Source organism: Schistocerca piceifrons, chromosome 10, assembly GCF_021461385.2.
Source record: "Schistocerca piceifrons isolate TAMUIC-IGC-003096 chromosome 10, iqSchPice1.1, whole genome shotgun sequence".
NCBI lineage: Eukaryota > Metazoa > Arthropoda > Insecta > Orthoptera > Acrididae > Schistocerca > Schistocerca piceifrons.
In genome coordinates, this window is record NC_060147.1 from 10543721 (window position 1) to 10567083 (window position 23363).

General features: G+C 43.1%; 1 protein-coding gene across 1 annotated transcript in view; it reads left to right on the top strand.

Annotated features, from left to right (window-relative positions):
* LOC124719030 (acetylcholinesterase-like) overlaps positions 1 to 23363 on the top strand; it is an 866528-nt gene that overhangs the window by 618827 nt on the left and 224338 nt on the right. Inside the window, exon 8 of the mRNA XM_047244699.1 lies at positions 8014 to 8166. Coding sequence (XP_047100655.1) covers positions 8014 to 8166 — 153 coding nt within the window. The remainder of the gene's footprint in view (positions 1 to 8013; positions 8167 to 23363) is intronic.

Here is a 23363-nt window from a genome sequence, read left to right on the forward strand (position 1 = left end):
CAGTGCAATTTGCGACTCAATTTTCGCGAACTCAAGAAAGCAGAAAACCTTGTGTGACGCCATCTCACAAGTGACAGTGAAACGGAATGACGGCCCTACTGCCGCGCGAACTCTGCCGGCCGCTTCTGAAGCCATCACCGCCCGCAAAAACTTTGAAACTTCCAGTTTTCATTAGTATAGAACTGTTAGTGTTGTGTTGGCAAAAGAGCCAACACCGTGTTACAACTGGAGGCCGAAATGCAGGCGTTTTAGCTCACGCAGCCTGGCGTGAGGAGGGAAGGACAATACTGACGTGAGGTCTGGAACATGACAAGGAATGAGAATTCAGGAAGTGGACGTAATTAGTTTGATACTTAACTTTAATCCATTAATGATGAACGTCGCTCTTGACGGTACATCAGTCACATTATTGTCTGTTCAGAATTCATTCTAATTACAGAATATGGCGCCTTGCTAGGTCGCAGCAAATGAGTAGCTGAAGGCTGTGCTAAACTGTCGTCTCTGCAAATGAGAGCGTATGTAGTCAGTGAACCATCGCTAGCAAAGTCGGCTGTACAACTGGGGCGAGTGCTAGGGAGTCTCTCTAGACCTGCCGTGTGGCGGCGCTCGGTCTGCAATCACTGACAGTGGCGACACACGGGTTCGACGTATACTAACGGACCGCGGCCGATTTAAAGGCTACCACCTAGCAAGTGTGGTGTCTGGCGGTGACACCACAGTTTGTCTAGTACTTGAAGACATACGAATTTTTGAAAATGGGCCCATCATTTAGAATAGCTCTGTGTATGGCTTGACATTACGCACGTTTTTCCCTTAAAGATCTTACTGACTATACACGGTCCACACTGCCTATGTTCGACGTCAGCGTGCATTGGCCACTAGCAGACCACAGGTGGCAGCACTAGCAGTTGAGCGTATACAAAATGTGTCGGGGGGACGTGGAAAACAGTGCAGTCGCTGTGGTAATGCAGAAACGGAGCGATTTGGGTGAGTCCGAAAGGGAACAGCTTTCGCGCCAAGGGTGGAAGCGTTCGCGGAATGGCTCTGTCTGTAAAGTGTTCGCTGGCCGCCGTGGTTGAAGCATGCCGTGCCTGGCAAAACAGCGCTATCCAGTACCTGCACCGAGGCAGCTGTTGCACATCATGGGCTATACGTGTCAGGGGTGAACGGCATCTGCGGAGATGTGTGCGGGCGAACAGACGTGCAACTGACCGCCCAGGTGAACCGAGAGGATGCTGTGTTTGGACCTTCACAGCAAGTGCCTGATTTGTGTACCCGTGCTGACTTCTGTTCATCAGCGACGAAGACTGTAATTTTCACGCTAGTATCGCAACTTAGCGTCCAGTGAGTTGTGACAAGGGCTCTTTTCAGGTCAATCGTGTTTTATGCTCCATCGGGCAGATGGTATGAACGTCTTAAAGCAAACACGCTGCAAGAGTTGTCGGACGGGTCCAGCCCAGTGTCGTGAGTGTCATCGGGTGGGAGACGCTTGTGAGGCGTTCCCTAGATGATCTCGTCATTTTGACCAACATACGTGTTCATCTATCCCTGGAGGCAAAGTGCAGCCCTACATGCATTCATCGGCGCGATGGCGTCTACCAGCAGGACAATGCAACACAGCTCGCAGTGTACGTGCGTGGTTCGAAGAGGACCAGGATGTGCTCTCCCGGCAACCAAACTCTCCGGATTTAAACACAATCAAGAATTCGCGGGACAACCTCGATCGGGCTGTTCGTGCCATGGATCCTCAGTAAAAAAATGGTTCAAATGGCTCTGAGCACTATGGGACTCAACTTCTGAGGTGATCAGTGCCCTAGAACTTACAACTACTTAAACCTAACTACATCTACATACACGCTCCGCAGTCTACCATACGGTGCTTGGCGGAAGGCACCTCGTACCATAACTAGCATCTTCTCTCCCTGTTCCACTCCCAAACAGAACGAGGGAAAAATGACTGCCTATACGCCTCTGTATGAGCCCTAATCTCTCTTATCTTATCTTTGTGGTCTTTCCGTGAAATATAAGTAGGCGGCAGTAAAATTGTACTGCAGTCAGAAACTAACCTAAGGACATGAGGCACACCCATACCCGACTCAGGATTCGAACCTGCGACCCTAGCAGCAGCGCCGTCCTGGACCGAAGCGCCTAGGACCGCTCGGTCACAGCGGCCGGCGATCCTCAGTCGACAAACCTGGCGAAGTTAGCCGCCGCTCTGGTGTCGGCATGGCTCCACGTCCCTATCTGTACTTTCCAGAATTTCACTGAATCCCTTCTCACACGCTTGTGACGCAAAACGTGGGCCTGTTCAGGACAAATGACAACATAAAAATTTAGATGTATGAAAAAGTAAATTTTCTGACAACGGAGCGTAAATTATTCGGACTGTACTATTCGACAATCAGAACACTTAGTCTTCCAACATATTTTAACATGATTTTGTAACATTTTCTTAACTTTTTCTCGCCTACAGGTGTTGTTCAATTGAGTCAATCAATATTTGCACGAAATTATCTAGTTAAATTGCAAATTAAATGAGTTTGCTGTTATAAATAACTTTTTCTATGATTAAGCCCAAAATTTATTGTCTGACATTATCCACTATTTGCCAAAAAGGTCTTACGTGAACAAATAACGGTGTCATTACTCTTTCCATTTACCTGTTTTGGTTTTCAGTTTTTAAATTACTCATTCGCTGAAGAATCAAGAGCTAATAAAACTGACGATTAAGGTTTTGCACTTTGAATGAGAAAGGTTTTACATGCTTAATATCAAATATTCAGCACGTAAAGTCATTTTTAAAGTAATCGGATTTTTTAAGGTGATTTATAAATGGAAGATAGATTCATCAAAGTATCAGGGGTTAGAATGTTGAAGTCCGCACAAAATACCATCGCCAGTAAATATGCAGTTAGCGGGGCATGCGACGGGGGAGTGGTAGTGCTGGGGATTACGGGCAGGTGTTGTAGGGGAAATGCCGAGAGCTGGCGGGCAAGTGCCCTTCTAAAGTGAAGCCTATGCTTACGTTCTTTTGTAAATATTAAGCGGAGTCCCTCCATGGTCACACTTGCACGCTGACCACTCAAAAAGATCTCTCACCTCTGCTTTGGTTCGTATCTAAGAAGAATTTCGCTGATAATGCAGGGATTTATTTTCGTCTGACTTCTTACCCATTTGTAACTTTCAGAGTGGCGAATTTTGGGTAAATTCTACACATTTCTCTTGTTGCCGCGTCTAAATTAGCTTCTTTTGAAACACACGACGTAGTTTACAAATGAATGGTTCAAATGGCTCTGAGCACTATGGGACTTAACATCTGAGGTCATCAGTCTCCTAGAACTTAGAACTAATTGAACCTAACTAACCTAAGGACATCACACACAGCCATGCCCGAGGCAGGAGTCGAACCTGCGACCGTAGCGGTAGCGCGGTTCCAGACTGAAGCGCCTAGAACCGCGTAGTTTACACAGTCTCAGCTCACTAACATGTCGGGTGGACGCAGTTGCAAGATAATTATGAAACAGTGGTTTATTAAGTAAGGAACTGAGGAAAAGTAAGGTCAGTGGCTTATAAAAAGCACATCCTCGGTACATAATACATGTATAACGTCTTCACTTATGTTGTTCCAAAACCTATAGCATTTTTATGTTTCACCAGCTATCGATGACCCTTAAAAATTATATTCTTCTGTCAAAAACCTATGTAGCTCACGGATATCACGTTAGACAATGAAGTTTTGCGTAATAGCCATAAGTTAAAATACTCTTCTGTTTGCGTGCCATTACTTGCCACAGTCTCATTTCAGTATCTCAAACCGTTTATGAAATATGAGGAATGTTGTGGATATTCCACTCTGGCTTTATCGCTGGAGCAGCAAGATTGAAAATAAGTGTGCTACATCTGATAAATTTTCTCGAGATTAAAGACAGATACAGACCTCCACCCAAACTTAAAAAAAAAAAAACGATAAGTGTTAGCAAAATACAGGGTGATTCAAAAAGAATATCACAACTTTAAAAATGTGTATTTAATGAAAGAAACATTATATAACCTTCTGTTATACATCATTACAAAGAGTATTTAAAAAGGTTTTTTTACTCAAAAACAAGTTCAGAGATGTTCAATATGGCCCCCTCCAGACACTCGAGCAATATCAACCCGATACTCCAACTCGTTCCACACTCTCTGTAGCATATCAGGCGTAACAGTTTGGATAGCTGCTGTTATTTCTCGTTTCAAATCATCAATGGTGGCTGGGAGAGGTGGCCGAAACACCATATCTTTAACATACCCCCATAAGAAAAAATCGCAGGGGGTAAGATCAGGGCTTCTTGGAGGCCAGTGATGAAGTGCTCTGTCACGGGCTGCCTGGCGGCCGATCCATCGCCTCGGGTAGTTGACGTTCAGGTAGTTACGGACAGATAAGTGCCAATGTGGTGGCGCTCCATCCTGCTGAAATATGAATTGTTGTGCTTCTTGTTCGAGCTGAGGGAACAGCCAATTCCTGGGCTGCGAACAAGTGCTTGCTGGATGCGTGCTACATTTTCATCACTCGTTCTCGGCCGTCCAGAACTTTTCCCTTTGCACAAACACCCATCCTCTGTAAACTGTTTATACCAACGTTTAATACACCACCTATCAGGAGGTTTAACACCATACTTCGTTCGAAATGCACGCTGAACAACTGTCGTCGATTCACTTCTGCCGTACTCAATAACACAAAAAGCTTTCTGTTGAGCGGTCGCCATCTTAGCATCAACTGACGCTGACGCCTAGTCAACAGCGCCTCAAGCGAACAAATGTACAACTAAATGAAACTTTATAGCTCCCTTAATTCGCCGACAGATAGTGCTTAGTTCTGCCTTTTGTCGTTGCAGTTTTAAATTCCTAAAGTTGTGGTATTCTTTTTGAATCACCCTGTACTATGTAATATGCATCAAATGCAAAATCGTCGCGACCCTTATTTTCACTGTTACTTGATTGCAAAAATGTTTATTCACATGACCAGTTTCAGTTCCTCTACAACGATCTCCAGATCTGAAAATTCGGTTACAGGAGTAACCCATCCACACTCAGCAACCTTCGCATTGACGCAGCATGTGAAGGTTGCTAAGTGTGGACCGGCTACTCCTGTAACCGAATTTTCAGATCTGAAGATAGTTCTAGAGGAACTGAAACCTGTCATGTGAATAGCCGGCCGACGTGGCCGAACGGTTCTAGGCGCTGCGGTCTGGAACCGCGAGACCGCTACGGTCGCAGGTTCGAATCCTGCCTCGGGCATGGATGTGTGTGATGTCCTTAGGTTTAAGTAGTTCTAAGTTCTAGGGGACTGATGACCTCAGAAGTTGAGTCCCATAGTGCTCAGAGCCATTTTTAGCCGTCATGTGAATAAACATTTTTGCAATCAAGACGGATCATAAGTAACATTGTATAACCAGTGATTGCGGTATCCCTGCAGACATTATGTCTGTTTTTTTTTAAACCATTATTTTCGTTGCAGACTTTTTCAAATTAGGCACAGTATGTTATTTCCATGTAAATATCACAATAGTTATGACAACTAACGAAATGATGGGCACATCATCACGAACCTGGCATACAAAGCAACAAGTAACGCAAAAATGATTTTTTCTTTACCAAATAGTTTCTGTAAAATCGTTTGAGAAAGATTGCGGGGCGTGCACCTCGGTTCTGTTATCGCCGACCGGCTGAAAGGTGGCAAACGCTGTCAGCCTCCACTTTCGAACAAATGAGTGAACTCGCCCAGTACTCTGTATGAAAACTGGTCGCTGCACATCAGCCACCATATGCTGTGTGCAATTTTGTTTCATATATAAAGTAAGAACAAGCCAAAATTATGATATCATAATTAAATAAAACATCATGAATTAAAGTAAATATAAAAACGTTACTACGAGTCTAAGTTTCAATTTAAATTAGGTGAAGATGTCAACGTTCACTTGGATGAGTTTGAGGTTTGCAACTAAATACAACTACTCCTACAACTAGACCTAATGTTACTACACTGTGCTAAATCTCACTGTCATTTACAATGTTTCAGAAACGCTTAGTTGTATCTATGCCCATATGGATGGCTATTGCATTTTATTACATTTTAGTCATTCCTACCATTCTGTACTATGGAACTAATATTTCCTCACATGCTTCTACTTGGCTCTTCCAATGTATTGGCATTAGTCTGATATTTGGAATGTCCACTTGATCTTAAAGACTGAGAGTAGAACTGTTGGTTTTCTGATCTGTGATATGAAATTAAATGAAGTGTAGTACATAAGTTTTGGTCTACTTCCGCTGTTTGTAAATCACAGCCTATTTTCTGCATTTTCAGTCTAGATGGAAAACGAACCAATTTAAGAAGCGATTGTGCCTGCTCGTTCACACTGGTTTCGTACGAATTTATGGGATATGCCGTACTAGTCCAGAAATGAAAGTGACAAAAGAAGGAGCACCAGATGGTTAAGTGTTTACAAAAAATGTGAATTTCACTGTGGGTTGGGTGAGGCACGAGCCATTCACATTAAGGGTAGTTTCCAGGCAGTGGCTGGCACAGGAGGAAGAGTACAGAATGGCAACCAGAGAATCGATGGGTTGAGTCCCAACATACAACTCTTTTAATTAAAGTTTTAATGTTACTTACTCTGCAAATAAGCCGAAATACTGTTCTACATATTGTGTTTATTATTATTTTCATAAAGGCATGAAGAGGTAATAACTGCAGAAATTCTGAACTGCAAATAAATTTCCTGGTTGGAATCGTAAGGCATGCACAAACACTTCGCATATAAAATAAGATTTTTCTATTATTTTCCATTTCATAATTTACGTGTGCTATGGTGATATTCATCATGAAACAGGGGAAGAAGTAATTTTCTGGACATTATAAATGCTGCATTGTTATAATTACTTTGTTAGCCTACTTTAATTTTTTCTATAAAATAAGAAACGGTTTACATTCTTGTAATGTTCTCTTTCATTACACTGTACAGCAGAAAACCACATGTAACAAATCACTTCGCCCAATATTGGCGACCAGCTGTATTTTGGTGCAGTTCCACAGGACGTGAATTTTTTTCATCTTTTGACCAGATAAGTTTTGAAGCTTTTTTTATCAAATTCCTTACCTGACGATAAAACCAGGAAAAACAGACATCTCAAGGTTGCACTAGCGACTTTTTTTTGCGGGGGGTGGGGGGATGGGGGGTGGGGGGTAATCACTTTGATATTCCATTACAGCAATCTGTCTTAATCTTGAAAAATCACATTGTATAAATGCGCATTTGATTGTCTTTCTCACGACTCAGTTAACAGAAGAAGTTTATCCTCCTTCATATAAGACTAGTTAAAAAAAATTTGTATAATGTTATTGTAAGTTTCCAACTTCTGATGGACTAATGACAATAGCCCTAAGTTTTGTCAAGTACTCATACAGCGAATTTTCTGTTGCCTTTCCTTCCCCTTCAGTTTATCGAAATAATTAAAACATGTGGAACGTTATTTCTTTGTATTGGCGGTATAAGTAATATACAAATCGAGGGAAAAAGAAAAAAAAAGGATTCTGCACAGGGAGTCGACCCCACGACTCTGAGATTTCCGTTGTGTACTCTTTCCCCTGCGCCAGTCTAGACTCGAAAGCACCTTAACATAAATAGCTGATCCCTCGGTCATCTGCAAGAGAAATGCTGTTTTTCCTAAACGCTAGGCCATCTGAAGCTCCAGTAACTTCCATTTCTGGCCAGGCCCTGCATATACCGTAAATCTGGGCAAAATCTGTGATAAGTAGGCGTGGTCCCCTTGTGAGAACGATATGACCAGTGGAATTTCTTCTCCACATTCACAGATCGGTGTGTTACTACATCCCAGTCAATGTAAACGATTGGGGTTGAAATGTTAATAGGTGCACAACACCTCCAGTAGGGGCAATGAAACACTTGCTGAGTATATTCCTAATTCTCAGAGAGTGTGGTAACTGATTGTGTGCTCTGCTCTGTGCAGTACACGGACTGGGAGCAGCTGGGAGATGGTTACCTCAACCAGAGGATGGTTTCGGACGCCGTCGGCGACTACTTCTTCATCTGCCCCAGCAACCTGTTCGCCACCAAGATGGCGGCTCGCGGCGCCACCGTCTACTACTACTACTTCACGCAGGTAAGTCTAGAACCGTTACTGCACCACTACTACTAGTTCAAGCAGGTAGGTCTTCATCTTACAAGATACACTCCTGCTCTTTCAACTTACAATACTAGCGCCACAGGAGAGGCAAATGTGGAGCAGATGTCACGCAGATTGATTTGGACAGCGTCATGGAACAAAACGTTAAATTGCGTTAATATTGTTTGTAAAATAATGATAAAATGTTTTGATTGAATTTTCTCATTTGAGAGAACTGAAGTGCGATGTGTTTAATTGTTAAAAACCATTCAACAGCCAAGATCGCGTAAAATATTTTTTTTTCAATTTAAGACCACCAGTTTCAACATGTGCTGTCATCTTCAGGTCTGTAACCGTTTTAGATGGGTATTATCCGTTTTGCATCTTGCGCGTGAGGATAGCATAAAATGAACATGTTTTACATAAAAAAATTTAAGGTATGTAAATGTACAGGTCCACTTCCGGTTTTTATAATACCAATCCAAAACTTTTATGTCAAATGTTACATCTTAATTTACGAGACATATTCCATGTATATGCACTTTCTTACAAACTTGAAGATGGCAGGTAGTCTGTTGAAACCGGTTGTCTTAAATAAAAAATATATTTTTCGTGAACTTGGATGACGAATTGTTTTTAAGGATAAAACGTTTTGTATACCATTTCTGTTTATTCTTTTTTCAAGTTTCGCTCAATAATGTTTGAGTATGCGACGTCTAATCTTTTAACAGTTCAAAACTTAGTCTTGTGAAATTATATATACTTTTTAAATTTACTGCTTTAGGATGGTACAGTGGCAACTGTAGGACATTTGCGTGCGCTTCTCTGTAATAGTGGAATCGAAACGTTTCTTCAAAAAATTAGTACATACCGTCTTCCTCTACGGAAGGTAAGACATAGGAAACTAAGCATAGATGTGCATACGATCCTTACTTGTGAGTTTACGTTTTCGCAGACCGAGGTTACACACTGAATTACTACATGACATTTTATTAAAAATTAACGACGTAATTTTGTATCCACGCTAGAAGCAGAGCGAGATGTTACAAGCTATTGCTACTACTACTAATACTAGGGAACAGGTGCCCATATTGCACCGGTACCTAATGTGTATCGCTGCTATGAAACTCGCACGTCTTGTACTATCCGATATTTACTGATATCAGCGTAAACTACGTGCTTCTTGGAGCTATATGGCCAGCTATAAGTTCTGTATATTGAGGAAAATTTCTATATAAATACTTATTTAATTTACAGCAGTGTTACTGAAGTATTCAGTTCATTGTTTATTAGGTTTTTTTTTGGTTACTGTCTTAGAACTCATGAACAGTCTCTGCTCTCACTAAGTCGGTTACTGGTCATGAAAGTATTTGAGGTATATATACACATGAAATTTTACAGTTCGTTCCTCGGAAGTGGCTGGCTAGTGCGGCACCATTCAGGTGTAATACAGATTTACCTAGGCTTATCCCCAATGAATTACCCAGGTCGTACCTTACCCTTTTAACATTATCATTTAATGTAACCTACCTGGACAGTGGAAACATGAGTCTGAAATAATGTCATGAGACCTAATCTTGTTTCTTTGTTGTACTTAATGGATGGATACGCTTTCAAATGGTTCAAATGGCTCTGAGCACTATGGGACTCAACTGCTGAGGTCATTAGTCCCCTAGAACTGAGAACTAGTTAAACCTAACTAACTTAAAGACATCACAAACATCCATGCCCGAGGCAGGATTCGAACCTGCGACCGTAGCGGTCTTGCGGTTCCAGACTGCAGTGCCTTTAACCGCACGGCCACTTCGGCCGGCGATACGCTTTCTGTCCGGCATTGTGATTATGAAGAACCAGGGATCAAACACCGGTCGCTATGATTTAGAATTTCCAACTAGCTCTACAGTGTATTCCAAGGTAAACTCGGGACTATGTTACACACTTCATACTCAGAATCGATACGGACTGTTTCTTGCTGGCCTCGGAATAGAGTTAGCTGTATATCTCGTTATATACATTTTTATGGCTTATAAATGTTTATAATGTAGATGAAAGGCTAAATCGCGTTTCACTATTGAAGAATTGAAATAAAGAATTAAATGATTCGTATTACTCGCAATAATTTCAGATGATATAATAGCTGAACGGTTCGAAGAAAACATGAATCTCATTACAAACAAGTACCCCAATCATAAAGTTACAATTGGTAGAGACTTCAATCTACCCTCGATTTGTTGGCTAAAATACATGTTCAAAGACGGTAGTAGACAGAAAACATCTTCCGAAATTGATCTTCCGAAATTGTACTAAATGGTTTTTCTGAGAATTACTTTGAACAATTATTTCATGAGCCCACACGAATTGTAAATGGTTACGAAAACACACTTGACCTCTTAGCCACAAATAATGCTGATCTAATAGAGAGCGTCATGACGGATACAGGGATTTGTGAACACAAGGTCATTGTAGCGAGGTTCAAATCCATATCAACCAAAATAAACGGAAAATATACCTTCCCAAGAGAGAGTCTCCATTCTTTCCACGCTAATTATGTAACTGTAGACCAGATATGGCTCAAATTCAAAGATATTGTTTCGACAGCAATAGATAGATTCATACCGCATAAGATAATAACAGACGGGACTGATCCACCATGGAACACAAAACACATCACAACACTGCTGCTGAAGCAACGAAAAAAGCATGCCAAATTCAGAAGAACGCAAAATCCCCAAGACTGGCTAAGTTTCACGGAATCTCGAAATTTAGCGCGGACGTCAATGCGAGACGTTTTTAATAGTTTCCACAATGAAACATTGTCTCCAAATATGGTAGAAAACCCAAAGAGATTCTGGTCGTATGTAAAGTACACCAGTGACAAAAACCTGTGAATACCGTCACTGCGCGATAGCTATGGAAATGTTACCGATATGGTGCCACTAAAGCGGAGTTATTAAATACAGTTTTCCTTAATTCCTACACGAAAGAAGGCGAGGTAAATATTCCAGAATTCGAATCCAGAACAGCTGTCAGCATGAGTGACAGAAAAGTAGATATCTTAGATGTTGCGAAACAAAACACTTAAGAAAGGCAAGTCTTCCGGTCCAGATGGTAAACCATTCAAGTTCCTCTCAGAGGATGCAGACACAATACCGCCTTTCTTAGCAATCATGTACAAACGCTCACTTGACGAAAAGTCTGTTCCTAAAGACTGGAAAGTAGCACAGGTCACACCAATATTCAAGAAAGGAAATAGGAGTAACCCACTGAATTACAGACCAATATCACTGACCTCAATTTGCAGTAGGGTTCTGGAGCATATACTTTGCTTGAACATTATGAATCACCTTGATGAAAATGACTTATTGATACATAACCAACACGGATTCAGAAAATATCGTTCTTTATTCCCATGAAGTAATGAGTGCTGTCAACAAGGGATCTCAGATCGATTCCATATTCCTAGGTTTCCAGAAGGCTTTTGATACCGTTCCTCACAAGCGACTATTAATCAAATTGCGTGCATATGGATTATCGTCTCAGTTGTGTGAGTGGATTCGTGATTTCCTCTCAGAGAGGTCACAGTTCGTAGTTGTAGACGGTAAATCATCGAGTAGAACAGAAGTGATATCTGGCGTTCCGCAGGGTAGTGTCATAGGCTCTCTGCTGTTCCTTATTTATATAAACGATCTAGGTGATAATCTGAGAAGCCCCCTTAGATTCATTGCAGATGACGCTGTAATTTACCGTCTAGTAAAATCATCAGATGATCAATTCCAATTACAAAATGATATAGAGAGAATTTCTGTATGGTGCAAAAAGTGGCAATTGGCACTAAACAAAGAAAAGTGCGAGGACATCGACATGGGTACTAAAAGAAATCCGATAACTTTTGGGTATACGATAATTCGCACAAATCTAAGGGCTATCAATTCGACTAAATACCCAGGAATTACAATTACGAGCACCTTAAATTGGAAAGACCACATAGATAATATTGTGGGGAAGGCGAAACAAAGGCTGCGCTTTGTTGGCAGAACACTTAGAAGGTGCGACAAACTCACTAAAGAGACAGCCTACATTACACTTGTCCGTCCTCTGCTGGAATATTGCTGCGCGGTGTGGGATCCTTACCAGGTAGGATTGACGGAGGACATTGAAAAAGTGCAAAGAAGGGCAGCTCGTTTCGTGTTATCGCGCAATAGGGGTGAGAGTGTCACTGATATGATACGTGAGCTGGGCTGGCAGTCACCGAAACAAAGGCGGTTTTCTTTGCGGCGACATCTATTTACGAAATTTCAATCGCTAATTTTCTCTCCCGAATGCGAAAATATTTTGTTGACACCCTCCTATGTAGGGAGCAATGATCATCATAATAAAATAAGAGAAATCAGAGCTCGAACGGAAAGATTTAGGTGTTCCTTTTTCCCACGCGCCATTCGAGAGTGGAATGGTAGAGAAGCACTATGAAAATGGTTCGATGAACTCTCTGCCAGGCACTTAAGTGTGAATTGCAGAGTAACCATGTAGACGTAGATTGGAGATGCTATTGTGATCCTATTTTTGTCTACAGCACAATGTAAGGAAGGCTGCAAAATATTGAAAGCTCTGTTTCATCAAACTGCATTGACAACAGGTTAGCACACTGGACTCGCATTCGGGAGGACGGCGGTTCAAACCCGCGTCTGCCCATCGAGGTTTAGGTTTTTTACCATTTTTCTAAATCGTTCCATGCAAATGCCGGGACTGTTCATTTGAAAGGGCACGGCCGATTTCTTTCTCCATCCTCGACACAATTCGAGCTTGTGCTCCATCTCTAATGACCTCGAAGTCGACGGGACGTTAAACCCAATCTTCCTCCTTTCTTCCTTCATTGATAACACGGAAGTTATACCGAACAAACTTAAAGGTTACTTCCAGTAGCTAACTGCTGAGTCGAAAGCCGTATTATAAGTTGATCGACAGAAAAATTCCTAGTTGAGTGACTCCGAGGTGCTGTTGTCACTTTTTATGTGGTCGAAGGTGCTTACTTTGATATGACTGGACAGTGGCTTGAAGATCACTTTGAGAGGTGTCTTCCACTCCACGTCACACTTCTTGCTAAACTTATTCGCTATTTTTCTTTTTCTATGTGAAAGGCAGCTATTTACTTCACACAAGTTTTCAACCTTGAGCCAATTCCGTTCGGTCCCGAAACAGCCCAGACGCAGCCCTGTTGGATGTGCAGTTTTCCTAGTACACCTAAGTATGGCACTAGGGCTTGAGACAAAGAGAGCTCGAACCTGTCATTGGAGCCTCATATAGCTTCGTGGATATTGCATCACCTTCTTTGCACTTTAAACTCCTTTGACTTGACACTCAGTCGTAATAAAAAATGAGTTGTATTAAGAATGCATTTTGGTACTGGAAATTTTCCATTGTGTCCAGTATAAGCCCAAACATTTGGGGGCGGTGGGCGCAGGAACCCTGGGCGCCCCACCCATGAGCCTCAAGGTGTCAGCGACTTCTCTATTTATGGGTGAATATATATAGAACCTGTAGTTTTCAGACAGCCATGACTCTGTATTCGCTGTGGTTTAAGTGTACAAAATTCACAAAGGAAAGATGGCAACGTTGCCTATAATGTACCAGTATGTTTTCGATATTGAACTGGTAGAATAAGAAATTTGCTCCTACTGTGGGCTGCAAGAAATGCGTTTATCATAAATAGTGCAACGTAATGCTGAGAAAAGATGTGATGGAACTCTCTAATGCTTTCTTTGTCCTAAACTATTCAATAAGTAATTATTTTGTATTATAGTATTGCAACAGAATCGAGTTAGAGAAAGTGGAGCACAAATGAACAGCATTTAGCTGTAAACTGTTACAGCAGGGTATTTAACTGGGTGTCATGCATTATATGAATATGCAGGCATAAGTCGAACGTAAACGGCGGTATAAAAATTTTTGAGTGCAGAAAAAGTATCCTTCCCCTCCCCCCCGCCTCCTATGCCCATCTCCTCCTCTCCCTCTTTCCCTGTCTATCTCCTCCTCCTCCTCATTTCTCTCCCTCTCTTGGTCCATCTCTCTCTGCCCATCTCAATCTTCCATCACTCATGCCCATCCACATATGTAGGCCCTGCAAAAGAGGTCTATAAATCAGGCCTGCTTCTCCCAGAACAACACCAATCATGCCGCGCAGCGTATATACCAGGGGCTTCAAAACAGTACTTTGTACCTAATGTATAGCACGCCATTCAAGGCAGGTGGATATGGAAGATCAATGCTGTTCTTACACAACATGCCTCTGAGCCGATCAGCCTACACATTGAGGGCCGAAAAGCCTGGCCTCGTAGGCTGCCCAGCAGAGCAAGTGGACGAGGCAGGTACATACTGCTCCCATACAACACACGTCGTGCAGTGTAGACCACATGTCAGCGGCTCAGTGCAGTACGTTTTGCCCGTATATCCATTCCTATTGGAGCAAGTAGGTTATAAACCCCATAGTGCGATTTTCGTGAGACAAACAGTAAGCATGCCAGATTTAGTAGAACTCACTCCAGGCCTTCACGCAGAGATCCTGGACATACCTATGTATATGCTTTAGCATAAGTACTAGGATTTTCCCTGCCGCTTCTCTCATGTATACATTTGACATGTATATTGAACACACCTCCTTTGCACCATTCTGTATGTCCACCTCTCTCCATCCCCCCCCCCTCTCTCTCTCTGTCCCCCCCCCCCCTCTCTCTCTCTCTCTTTCTCTCTCTCTCTCTCTCCGTGCACTGCTCCCCCTCTCTGTGACCACTCTTTCTCCCCTTCTCACTGCTAATATTCTCCCTCTCTCTTTGCAACTCTGCCTCCCCCACTTCCTATTCCACTTGTCCACATTCCCTCTGCAGTTCAGATGAGCAATTTAGATTGTACATCAAGTATAACATTTACTAGGAACAATTAGAGACCTTAACTTTTCCAGGAGAATCGAATGTTCAAATAACTTACGGGTTTGCTGCCGGGTGACGTCGTCGAACAGCGCCGATATTTCGACAGGAGCACATCCTGCCATTCTGAAGGCACAAATGCAAGGAAGAAGAAATGTGCAAGGAAATTTAATACCTCGCTTTACAGAGGGCAACCAAGGAAGATACCACACACACAGAACAAATGTCAACACAAACAAAGATAACCAACATCAGAAATATCGATAGTTACTATTAATCAACAGGTGAGGTAGCACTAAATCTGTCCCTCTGTTTTTTGATGAGAGACAGAGCCGGATTCCAAGCAGCATTTAAACAAAATCATCTGTGTTAATAAGGTTGCTTGATAGTTTGATTTCAACAGCTTCCTTAATGACACTATCCCAATAGCTGGACGTGCAAGCCAGAATCTCCGCGTTGTTGTCTTCCATAGGATGGCAGGTGTCAAGGTAACGTTCTGCAATAGCTGATTTGCTCGGCTGTTGTAAGCGTGTGTGACGCTTGTGTTCAATACACCGGTCTTCCACAGTCCTGATTGTCTGACCAATATATGACATGCCACAACTGCAAGGAACACGATAGACCCCAGCCTTACGCAAACCAAGATCACCTTTTACGGACGCCTTAATCCTAGAAGGTAGTCGAAAAACACATTTCACATGATACTTACGCAAAATACGGCCAATCCTGTTGGAAATACTTCCTGCGTAAGGCAAACATGCCGTAGACTTAGGTGCCACTTCGTTGCTATCGTCACTCACCCGTTGCACAGAAGGCTGATAGCGCAAAGCCTGTCACTATAACCATTCTGACGAAAGGTGAGTTCGAGATGTGACAGCTCAGATGCCAAACTTTCAGGGTCTGAGATAACGTGGGCCCTGTGAACCAAGGTGCGAAGTACCCCATCACGCTGAGCTGGGTCATGACAACTATCAGCTCGAAGATACAAGTCAGTGTGGGTAGGCTTCCTATAAACAGAATGTCTCAACGTACCATCAGTCTTCCTTTTGACCAACACATCGAGGAAGTTCACTCAGAGCGCATCCTGATATTGTTATTTTACCTGCGGACAAGGGAAATGCCACGGTTTTGTTGAACAAGCACGATTACATTCAAAAGATGCAGTGTCTACTTTCTGATTCGGCGTATCGCAAAATCGGTGCTGACCCTACTAAGAGTGTTGAGAGAATAATAACCTACTGAAGAAAAGTTCTTTGTCACAGGAGTCTATCAAGAGCCTTAATTCTTACTGTGCTGTACCACCTAGATTATATGGCCGCCCTAAGGTCCATAAAGAGGCTGTCCCGTTGAGGGCTACTGTTTGTAATATTGGTGCTCCAACATATCGCGTAGCTAAACACCTTGCTAGTTTGTTGAACCCACTAGTAGGTAGGTGTGAACACCACATTAAGAACTCCGCAGATTTCTTACGTCGATTGTAGGGATTGCATCTGAATGACTCTGATATTTTAGTCAGTTTTGATGTGGTTTCTATTTTCACTCGCGTTCCTCTCTCTGATTCGTTGCAGCTAATTGAGGTTAAGTTTGGTGTCGAGTTTAATTTGTTTCGACATGTGCTGACTTCCACTTACTTTTTATTCAATGGTCAGTACTACGAACGGACTAATGGAATTGCAATGGGAAGCAAAAAAGTGGCACCTAAGTCTACGGCCTTTTTGCCTTACGCAGGAAGAATTTCCAACAGGATTGGTCGTATTTTGCGGAAGTATGATGTGAAATGTGTTTTTCGACTACCTTCTAGGATTAAGGCGTCCGTAAAAGGTGATCTTGGTTTGCGTAAGGCTGGGGTCTATCGTATTCCTTGCAGTTGTGGCATGTCATATATTGGTCAGACAATCAGGACTGTGGAAGACCGGTGTATTGAACATAAGCGTCACACACGCTGACAACAGCCGAGCAAATCCGCTATTGCAGAACGTTACCTTGACACCGGTCATCCTATGGAAGACAACTACACGGAGATTCTGGCTTGCGCGCCTGGCTATTGGGATAGTGTCATTAAGGAAGGTGTTGAAATCAAACTATCAAGCAACCTTATTAACAGAGATGATTTTGTTTAAATGCTGCTTGGAATCCGGCTCTGTCTCTCATCAAAAAACAGAGGGACAGATTTAGTGCTACCTCACCTGTTGATTAATAGTAACTATCGATATTTCTGATGTTGGTTATCTTTGGTTGTGTTGATACTTGTTCTGTGTGTGGTATCTTCCTTTGTTGTCCTCTGTAAAGCGAGGTATTACATTTCCTTGCACATTTCTTCTTCCTTGCAGTTGTGCCTTGAGAATGGCAGCGTGTGCTCCTGTCGAAATATCGGCGGTGTTCGACGTCACCCGCCAGCAAACCCGTAAGTTATTTGAACGTAGGAACAATTTCTTGGCAATAGTTAAAATTTCAATAATGACTTGATGGACTGGCGAATAATTATTGCCTAATCAATTAAAGCAAATGGAGCATTGTGATTGATTTCTACCCAACTCCGTAAAGTACTTCCAGATTAGGGATGGTTTCGTTCTGTAATACAACCAATCTCTGGCGACAACAGCAAGAGACTGCTGTATAGAGAGACCAGGTGGGAGAAACTCTGGGACACTGCACGTATAATAGGCTACACCGCATCTGAGCACGTACGTTATAGTCTCAGCCATATGGAAACTGGAAATTTGCAGTTGCTATGCGACCAAACTGCTGAGGTCATCGGTCCCTACGCTTACACACTACTTAATCTAACTTAAACTAATTTACACTAAGGACAACGCAGACACGCATGTCCGAGGGAGGACTCGAACCTCCGACAGGGGAGCTGCGCGAACCGTGGCAAGGCGCCGAGGACCGCGCTGCTACCCGGCACGACCAGCAGTGTGGTACTGAACCGTATGTAATCTGTTAACTGCTGCTTTCTACCTGTCGGTGCTGTCGCTAAAATAGCACTGATCGCTTTTCCCACTTTCTGTAGCAACCCAATACTTAAAAGCAATGGAAATTTTACGAATAAAAATTAGTATTAAAAAAGGTTTTACTTGAAAGTTGAGAATTTTAGCACATTTTATGGGAAAGTGATATACCGGTTTTCTCCCCTGTAGTCAGTAAATAATAGGAAAACTGTTGTACTGATATCAAACAAACAACGAAAAACACCGGTTATTCAGAACTGAAATGGCTTTAAGTGATCGGTGCTGCGTATGCTTATTGTGGTACAGCCAGCACTCGCCCACAGCACTGCTGCCACTGTTCGACAGACACTGTGAGTGGGTGTTAGTACACTACTGGCCATTAAAATTGCTACACCGAGAAGAACTGCAGATGATAAACGGGTACTCATTCGACAGATATATTAAACTAGAACTGACATGTGATCACATTTTGGCGCAATTTGGGTGCATAGGTCCTGAGAAATAAGTACCCATAACAGCCACCTCTGGCCGTAATAACGGCCTTGATAGGCCTGGGCATTGAGTCAAACAGAGCTTGGATGGTGTGTACAGTTACAGCTGCCCATGCAGCTTCAACACGATACCACATTTCATCAAGAGTAGTGACTGGCGTATTGTGACGAGCCAGTTGCTCGGCCACCATTGACCAGACGTTTGCAATTGGTGAGAGATCTGGAGAATGTGCTGGCCAGGGCAGCAGTCGAACATTTCCTGTATCCAGAAAGGACCTGCAACATGCGGTCGTGCATTATCCTGCTGAAACATAGGCTTTCGCAGGGAAGGGTAGAGCCACGGGTCGTAACACATCTGAAATGTAACGTCCACTATTCAAAGTGCCGTCAATGCGAACAAGAGGTGACCGAGACGTGTAACCGATGGCACCCCAAACCATCACGCCGGGTGATACGCCAGTATGGCGATGACGAATACACGCTTCCATTGTGCGTTCACCGCGATGTCGCCAAACACGGATGCGACCATCGTGATGCTGTAAACAGAACGTGGATTCATCCGAAAAAATGACGTTTTGCTATTCGTGCACCCAGGTTCGTCGTCGAGTACACCATCGTAGGCGCTCCTGTCTGTAATGCACCGTCTAGGGTAACCGCAGCAATTGGTCTCGGAGCTGATAGTCCATGCTTTGGAAACGTCGTCGAACTGTTCGTGCAGATGGTTGTTCTCTTGCAGACGTCCCCATCTGTTGACTCAGAGATCGAGACGTGGCTGCACGATCCGTTACAGCCATGCGGATAAGATGCCTGTCATCTCGACTGCTAGCGATACGAGGCCGTTGGGATCCAGCACGGCGTTCCGTATTATCCTCCTGAACCCACCGATTCCATATTCTGCTAACAGTCATTGGATCTCGACCAACGCGAGCAGCAATGTCGCGATACGGTAAACCGCAATCGCGATAGGCTACAATCCGACCTTTATCAAAGTCGGAAACATGATGGTACGCATTTCTCCTCCTTACACGAGGCATCACAACAACGTTTCACCAGGCAACGCCGGTCAACTGCTGTTTGTGTATGAGAAATCGGTTGGAAACTTTCCTCATGTCAGCACGTTGTAGGTGTCGCCACCGGCGCCAACCTTGTGTGAATGCTCTGAAAAGCTAATCATTTGCATATCACAGCATCTTCTTCCTGTTGGTTAAATTTCGCGTCCGTAGCACGTCATTTTCGTGGTGTAGCAATTTTAATGGCCAGTAGTGTATTTCAGTAGTGAGCTCAGATTTTTCGCCGACGATGCAGTGGTTTATAATGAAGTGCTGCCTGGATAAAGCTGCACAAATATTCAGTCAGATCTTGGTAAGACGACAAAGTGGTGCGAAGACAGGCAACTTTGCTCAAATGTTCATAGATGGAACATCGCGCACTTCAAAAAACTAAAATGGTACAGTATCGTATGTCCAGAGTAAGAACGTGTCATAGTTGGAATCGATCAAGTCATAAAAATACTTGGGTGTAACAGGTCGTCGGGATATGAAATGGAACGATCGCATAGTTGTGGGTAAAGCTGGTGGCAGATTACGGTTCATTAGCAGAATCGTAGGGAAATGCAGTCAGTCGCCTAAGGAGCTTGCATACAAAACACGGTGTGATCCGACCTAGAATGTTTTATATATGTGTCTGGGAATCGTACGTAGTAGGACTAACAACTTTTAAAAGGTAGCGTCAATGGTCAGGGATTCAAATGGTTCTGAGCACTATGGGACGTAACATCTGAGGTCGTCAGTCCCCTAGACTTAGAACTACTTAAACCTAACTTGTAGCGTCTTGAAGATAGGCTTAAAAAGTCGCGAGAAATACCGATATACAGGAATGAATTCGTAGTTGCGAATACAGGCAACATCCAAATGTGTAACAGAATGCCGAAACTGAAAATTTGCGGCGGAGCGGCACTCGAGTCCGGATTTTCCGCTTGTCGTGAGCAGTCGCTTAACTATTCGGACATCCGCGCACGCTTCACGGCCAGACCAAAAGCGGAGGTTGAAAATTCCGCTTCAGTTCTGAGGTCCTCGGGATCTGATATGCCCATGATGACTGGAGCTTATAGTTTTTACACGCAGCAATACACACAAAAAAGTAAAAAGCTACATCTAATATTTTAGAAATCAGCCGTCGGACTAGGTGCGGTAAAACGTAGGTCAGTGGCAAAGCGACACCAGACAAATCTACGGATGACTGCCGGGATAAAGAAATACGCAATGAACACCAGGGCACTTTGAGCCACGGTGGACCAGTACAGGACGCGGTGTGCTACCAGCGAGCGTGGCATACACGAATGGGGAAACAAACGTCGTGTTTTAAATAAAAAGGACAAAGGACCTTACAATAGAAGCGGTATTTTCAACCCCTGCTTGAGGTCTAGCCGTGAAGCGTACACAGATGTCGAATCGTTAAGGCGCTCACGACAACCGGAAAATGTGGGCTCGAGTGCGGGTCCGCCACAAATTTTCAATGTCGTCATTCTACAGGGTGATTCAAAAAGAATACCACAACTTTAGGAATTTAAAACTCTGCAACGACAAAAGGCAGAGCTAAGCACTATCTGTCGGCGAATTAAGGGAGCTATAAAGTTTCATTTAGTTGTACATTTGTTCGCTTGAGGCGCTGTTGACTAGGCGTCAGCGTCAGTTGATGCTAAGATGGCGACCGGTCAACAGAAAGCTTTTTGTGTTATTGAGTACGGCAGAAGTGAATCGACGACAGTTGTTCAGCGTGCATTTCGAACGAAGTATGGTGTTAAACCTCCTGATAGGTGGTGTATTAAACGTTGGTATAAACAGTTTACAGAGAATTGGTGTTTGTGCAAAGGGAAAAGTTCTGGACGGCCGAGAACGAGTGGTGAAAATGTAGTACGCATCCAGTAAGCATTTGTTCGCAGCCCAGGAAAATCGACTCGCAGAGTTAGCAGAGAGCTGCAAATTCCACAATCAACTGTATGGAGAGTCCTACGAAATAGGTTAGTTATGAAACCTTATCGTCTGAAATTGGTTCAAGCACTGTCTGCAGCTGATAAGATTAAAAGAATCGATTTCTGTGATTTTATCCTTGCTCAAATGGAAACAGATGAATCTTTCGTTTCAAAGATTGTGTTTAGTGATGAAGCAACTTTCCACACTAACGGGAAAGTCAACCGTCACAATGTCTGTATATGGGGCACTGAGAATCCGCGGGAAACAACTCAGTATGAACGTGACTCGCCTAACGTGAACGTTTTCTGTGCCATTTCAGCCAGTAAAGTTTTTGGTCCCTTTTTCTTCGAAGGTGCTACTGTAACTGGACTACACTATCTGGATATGTTAGAGAATTGGCTGTTCCCTCAGCTCTAACAAGAAGCACAACAATTCATATTTCAGCAGGATGGAGCGACACCACATTGGCACTTATCTGTCCGTAACTACCTGAACGTCAACTACCCGAGGCGATGGATCGGCCGCCAGGCAGCCCGTGACAGAGCACTTCATCACTGGCCTCCAAGAAGCCCTGATCTTACCCCCTGCGATTTTTTCTTATGGGGGTATGTTAAGGATATGGTGTTTCGGCCACCTCTCCCAGCCACCATTGATGATTTGAAACGAGAAATAACAGCATCTATCCAAACTGTTACGCCTGATATGCTACAGAGAGTGTGGAACGAGTTGGAGTATCCGGTTGATATTGCTCGAGTGTCTGGAGGGGGCCATATTGAACATCTCTGAACTTGTTTTTGAGTGAAAAAAAAAACCTTTTTAAATACTCTTTGTAATGATGTATAACAGAAGGTTATATAATGTTTCTTTCGTTAAATACACATTTTTAAAGTTGTGGTATTCTTTTTGAATCACCCTGTATTACACACTGGGATGTTGCCGTATTTGCAACTACAAATACATTCCTGTATACCTGTATTTCCCGTGATTTTCTACGTCTGTCTTCAAGATGCTACAACATTTGTTCTTTCAGTATTTCTGTGACACTCTTGCACTAGTCAAACAAACACTAGAAAATTACTGAACTACCTAAGCACGACTGCACGACCCACACCCCATCCTCACAGCTTTTCTTCCGCCAGTACCCCGTGGCAGTGAGTCGTGCGTGGGAAGCTCAGGGGTAGCTCAGTGTCTGCTCAGGGACTGAGTGAGTGTTGTGCTGACTTCGTCATCATTTCAGTTGCCGGCACGGAAGCTCAGCGTGTTCGGTCAGAGGGCTGCGCGCCCTCTGTAATAAAAAAAAAAAAAAAAGACTGAGTAAAGGAATCAACGATCAGCTTGAACGGATGTCTTGTGACATCCGCCCAGACCAAACGCAACGAACAATACTGATAAACAAAAAGAAAAAAGAAAAAAAAGTGCTAGAGCACTTGCCCACGAAAGGCAAAGGTCCTGAGTTCGAGTCTCGGTCCGGCACACAGTTTTAATCTGCCAGGAAGTTTCACATCAGCACACACTCCGCTGCAGTGTGGAAATCTCACCCTGGCTAGAAAATTAATTGGAAAGCGTTAAAAGTGCATTATCAGTGGTAAATGAATATGTTGAACAGGGACTGTACGGAACTGTAGTGAAAGTAATTAGAAACCGGCGCATAAAATTTATGCATACATCGGATAACACAATGGAAGTTTTTCCTCTTTTCACGTGCGACATGCACGTTTTTAATTTAGTTGTGATATATGTGCCGATGTGGAAAAACGCGCCACAGTCATGAGTTAAAAGAACGTACACATGTGGCGGTCTTATTAAAAAGCATCTCGCTACTGAACAAAAAGGTCGCAAAACCTTACAGTCCACACTGTCAAA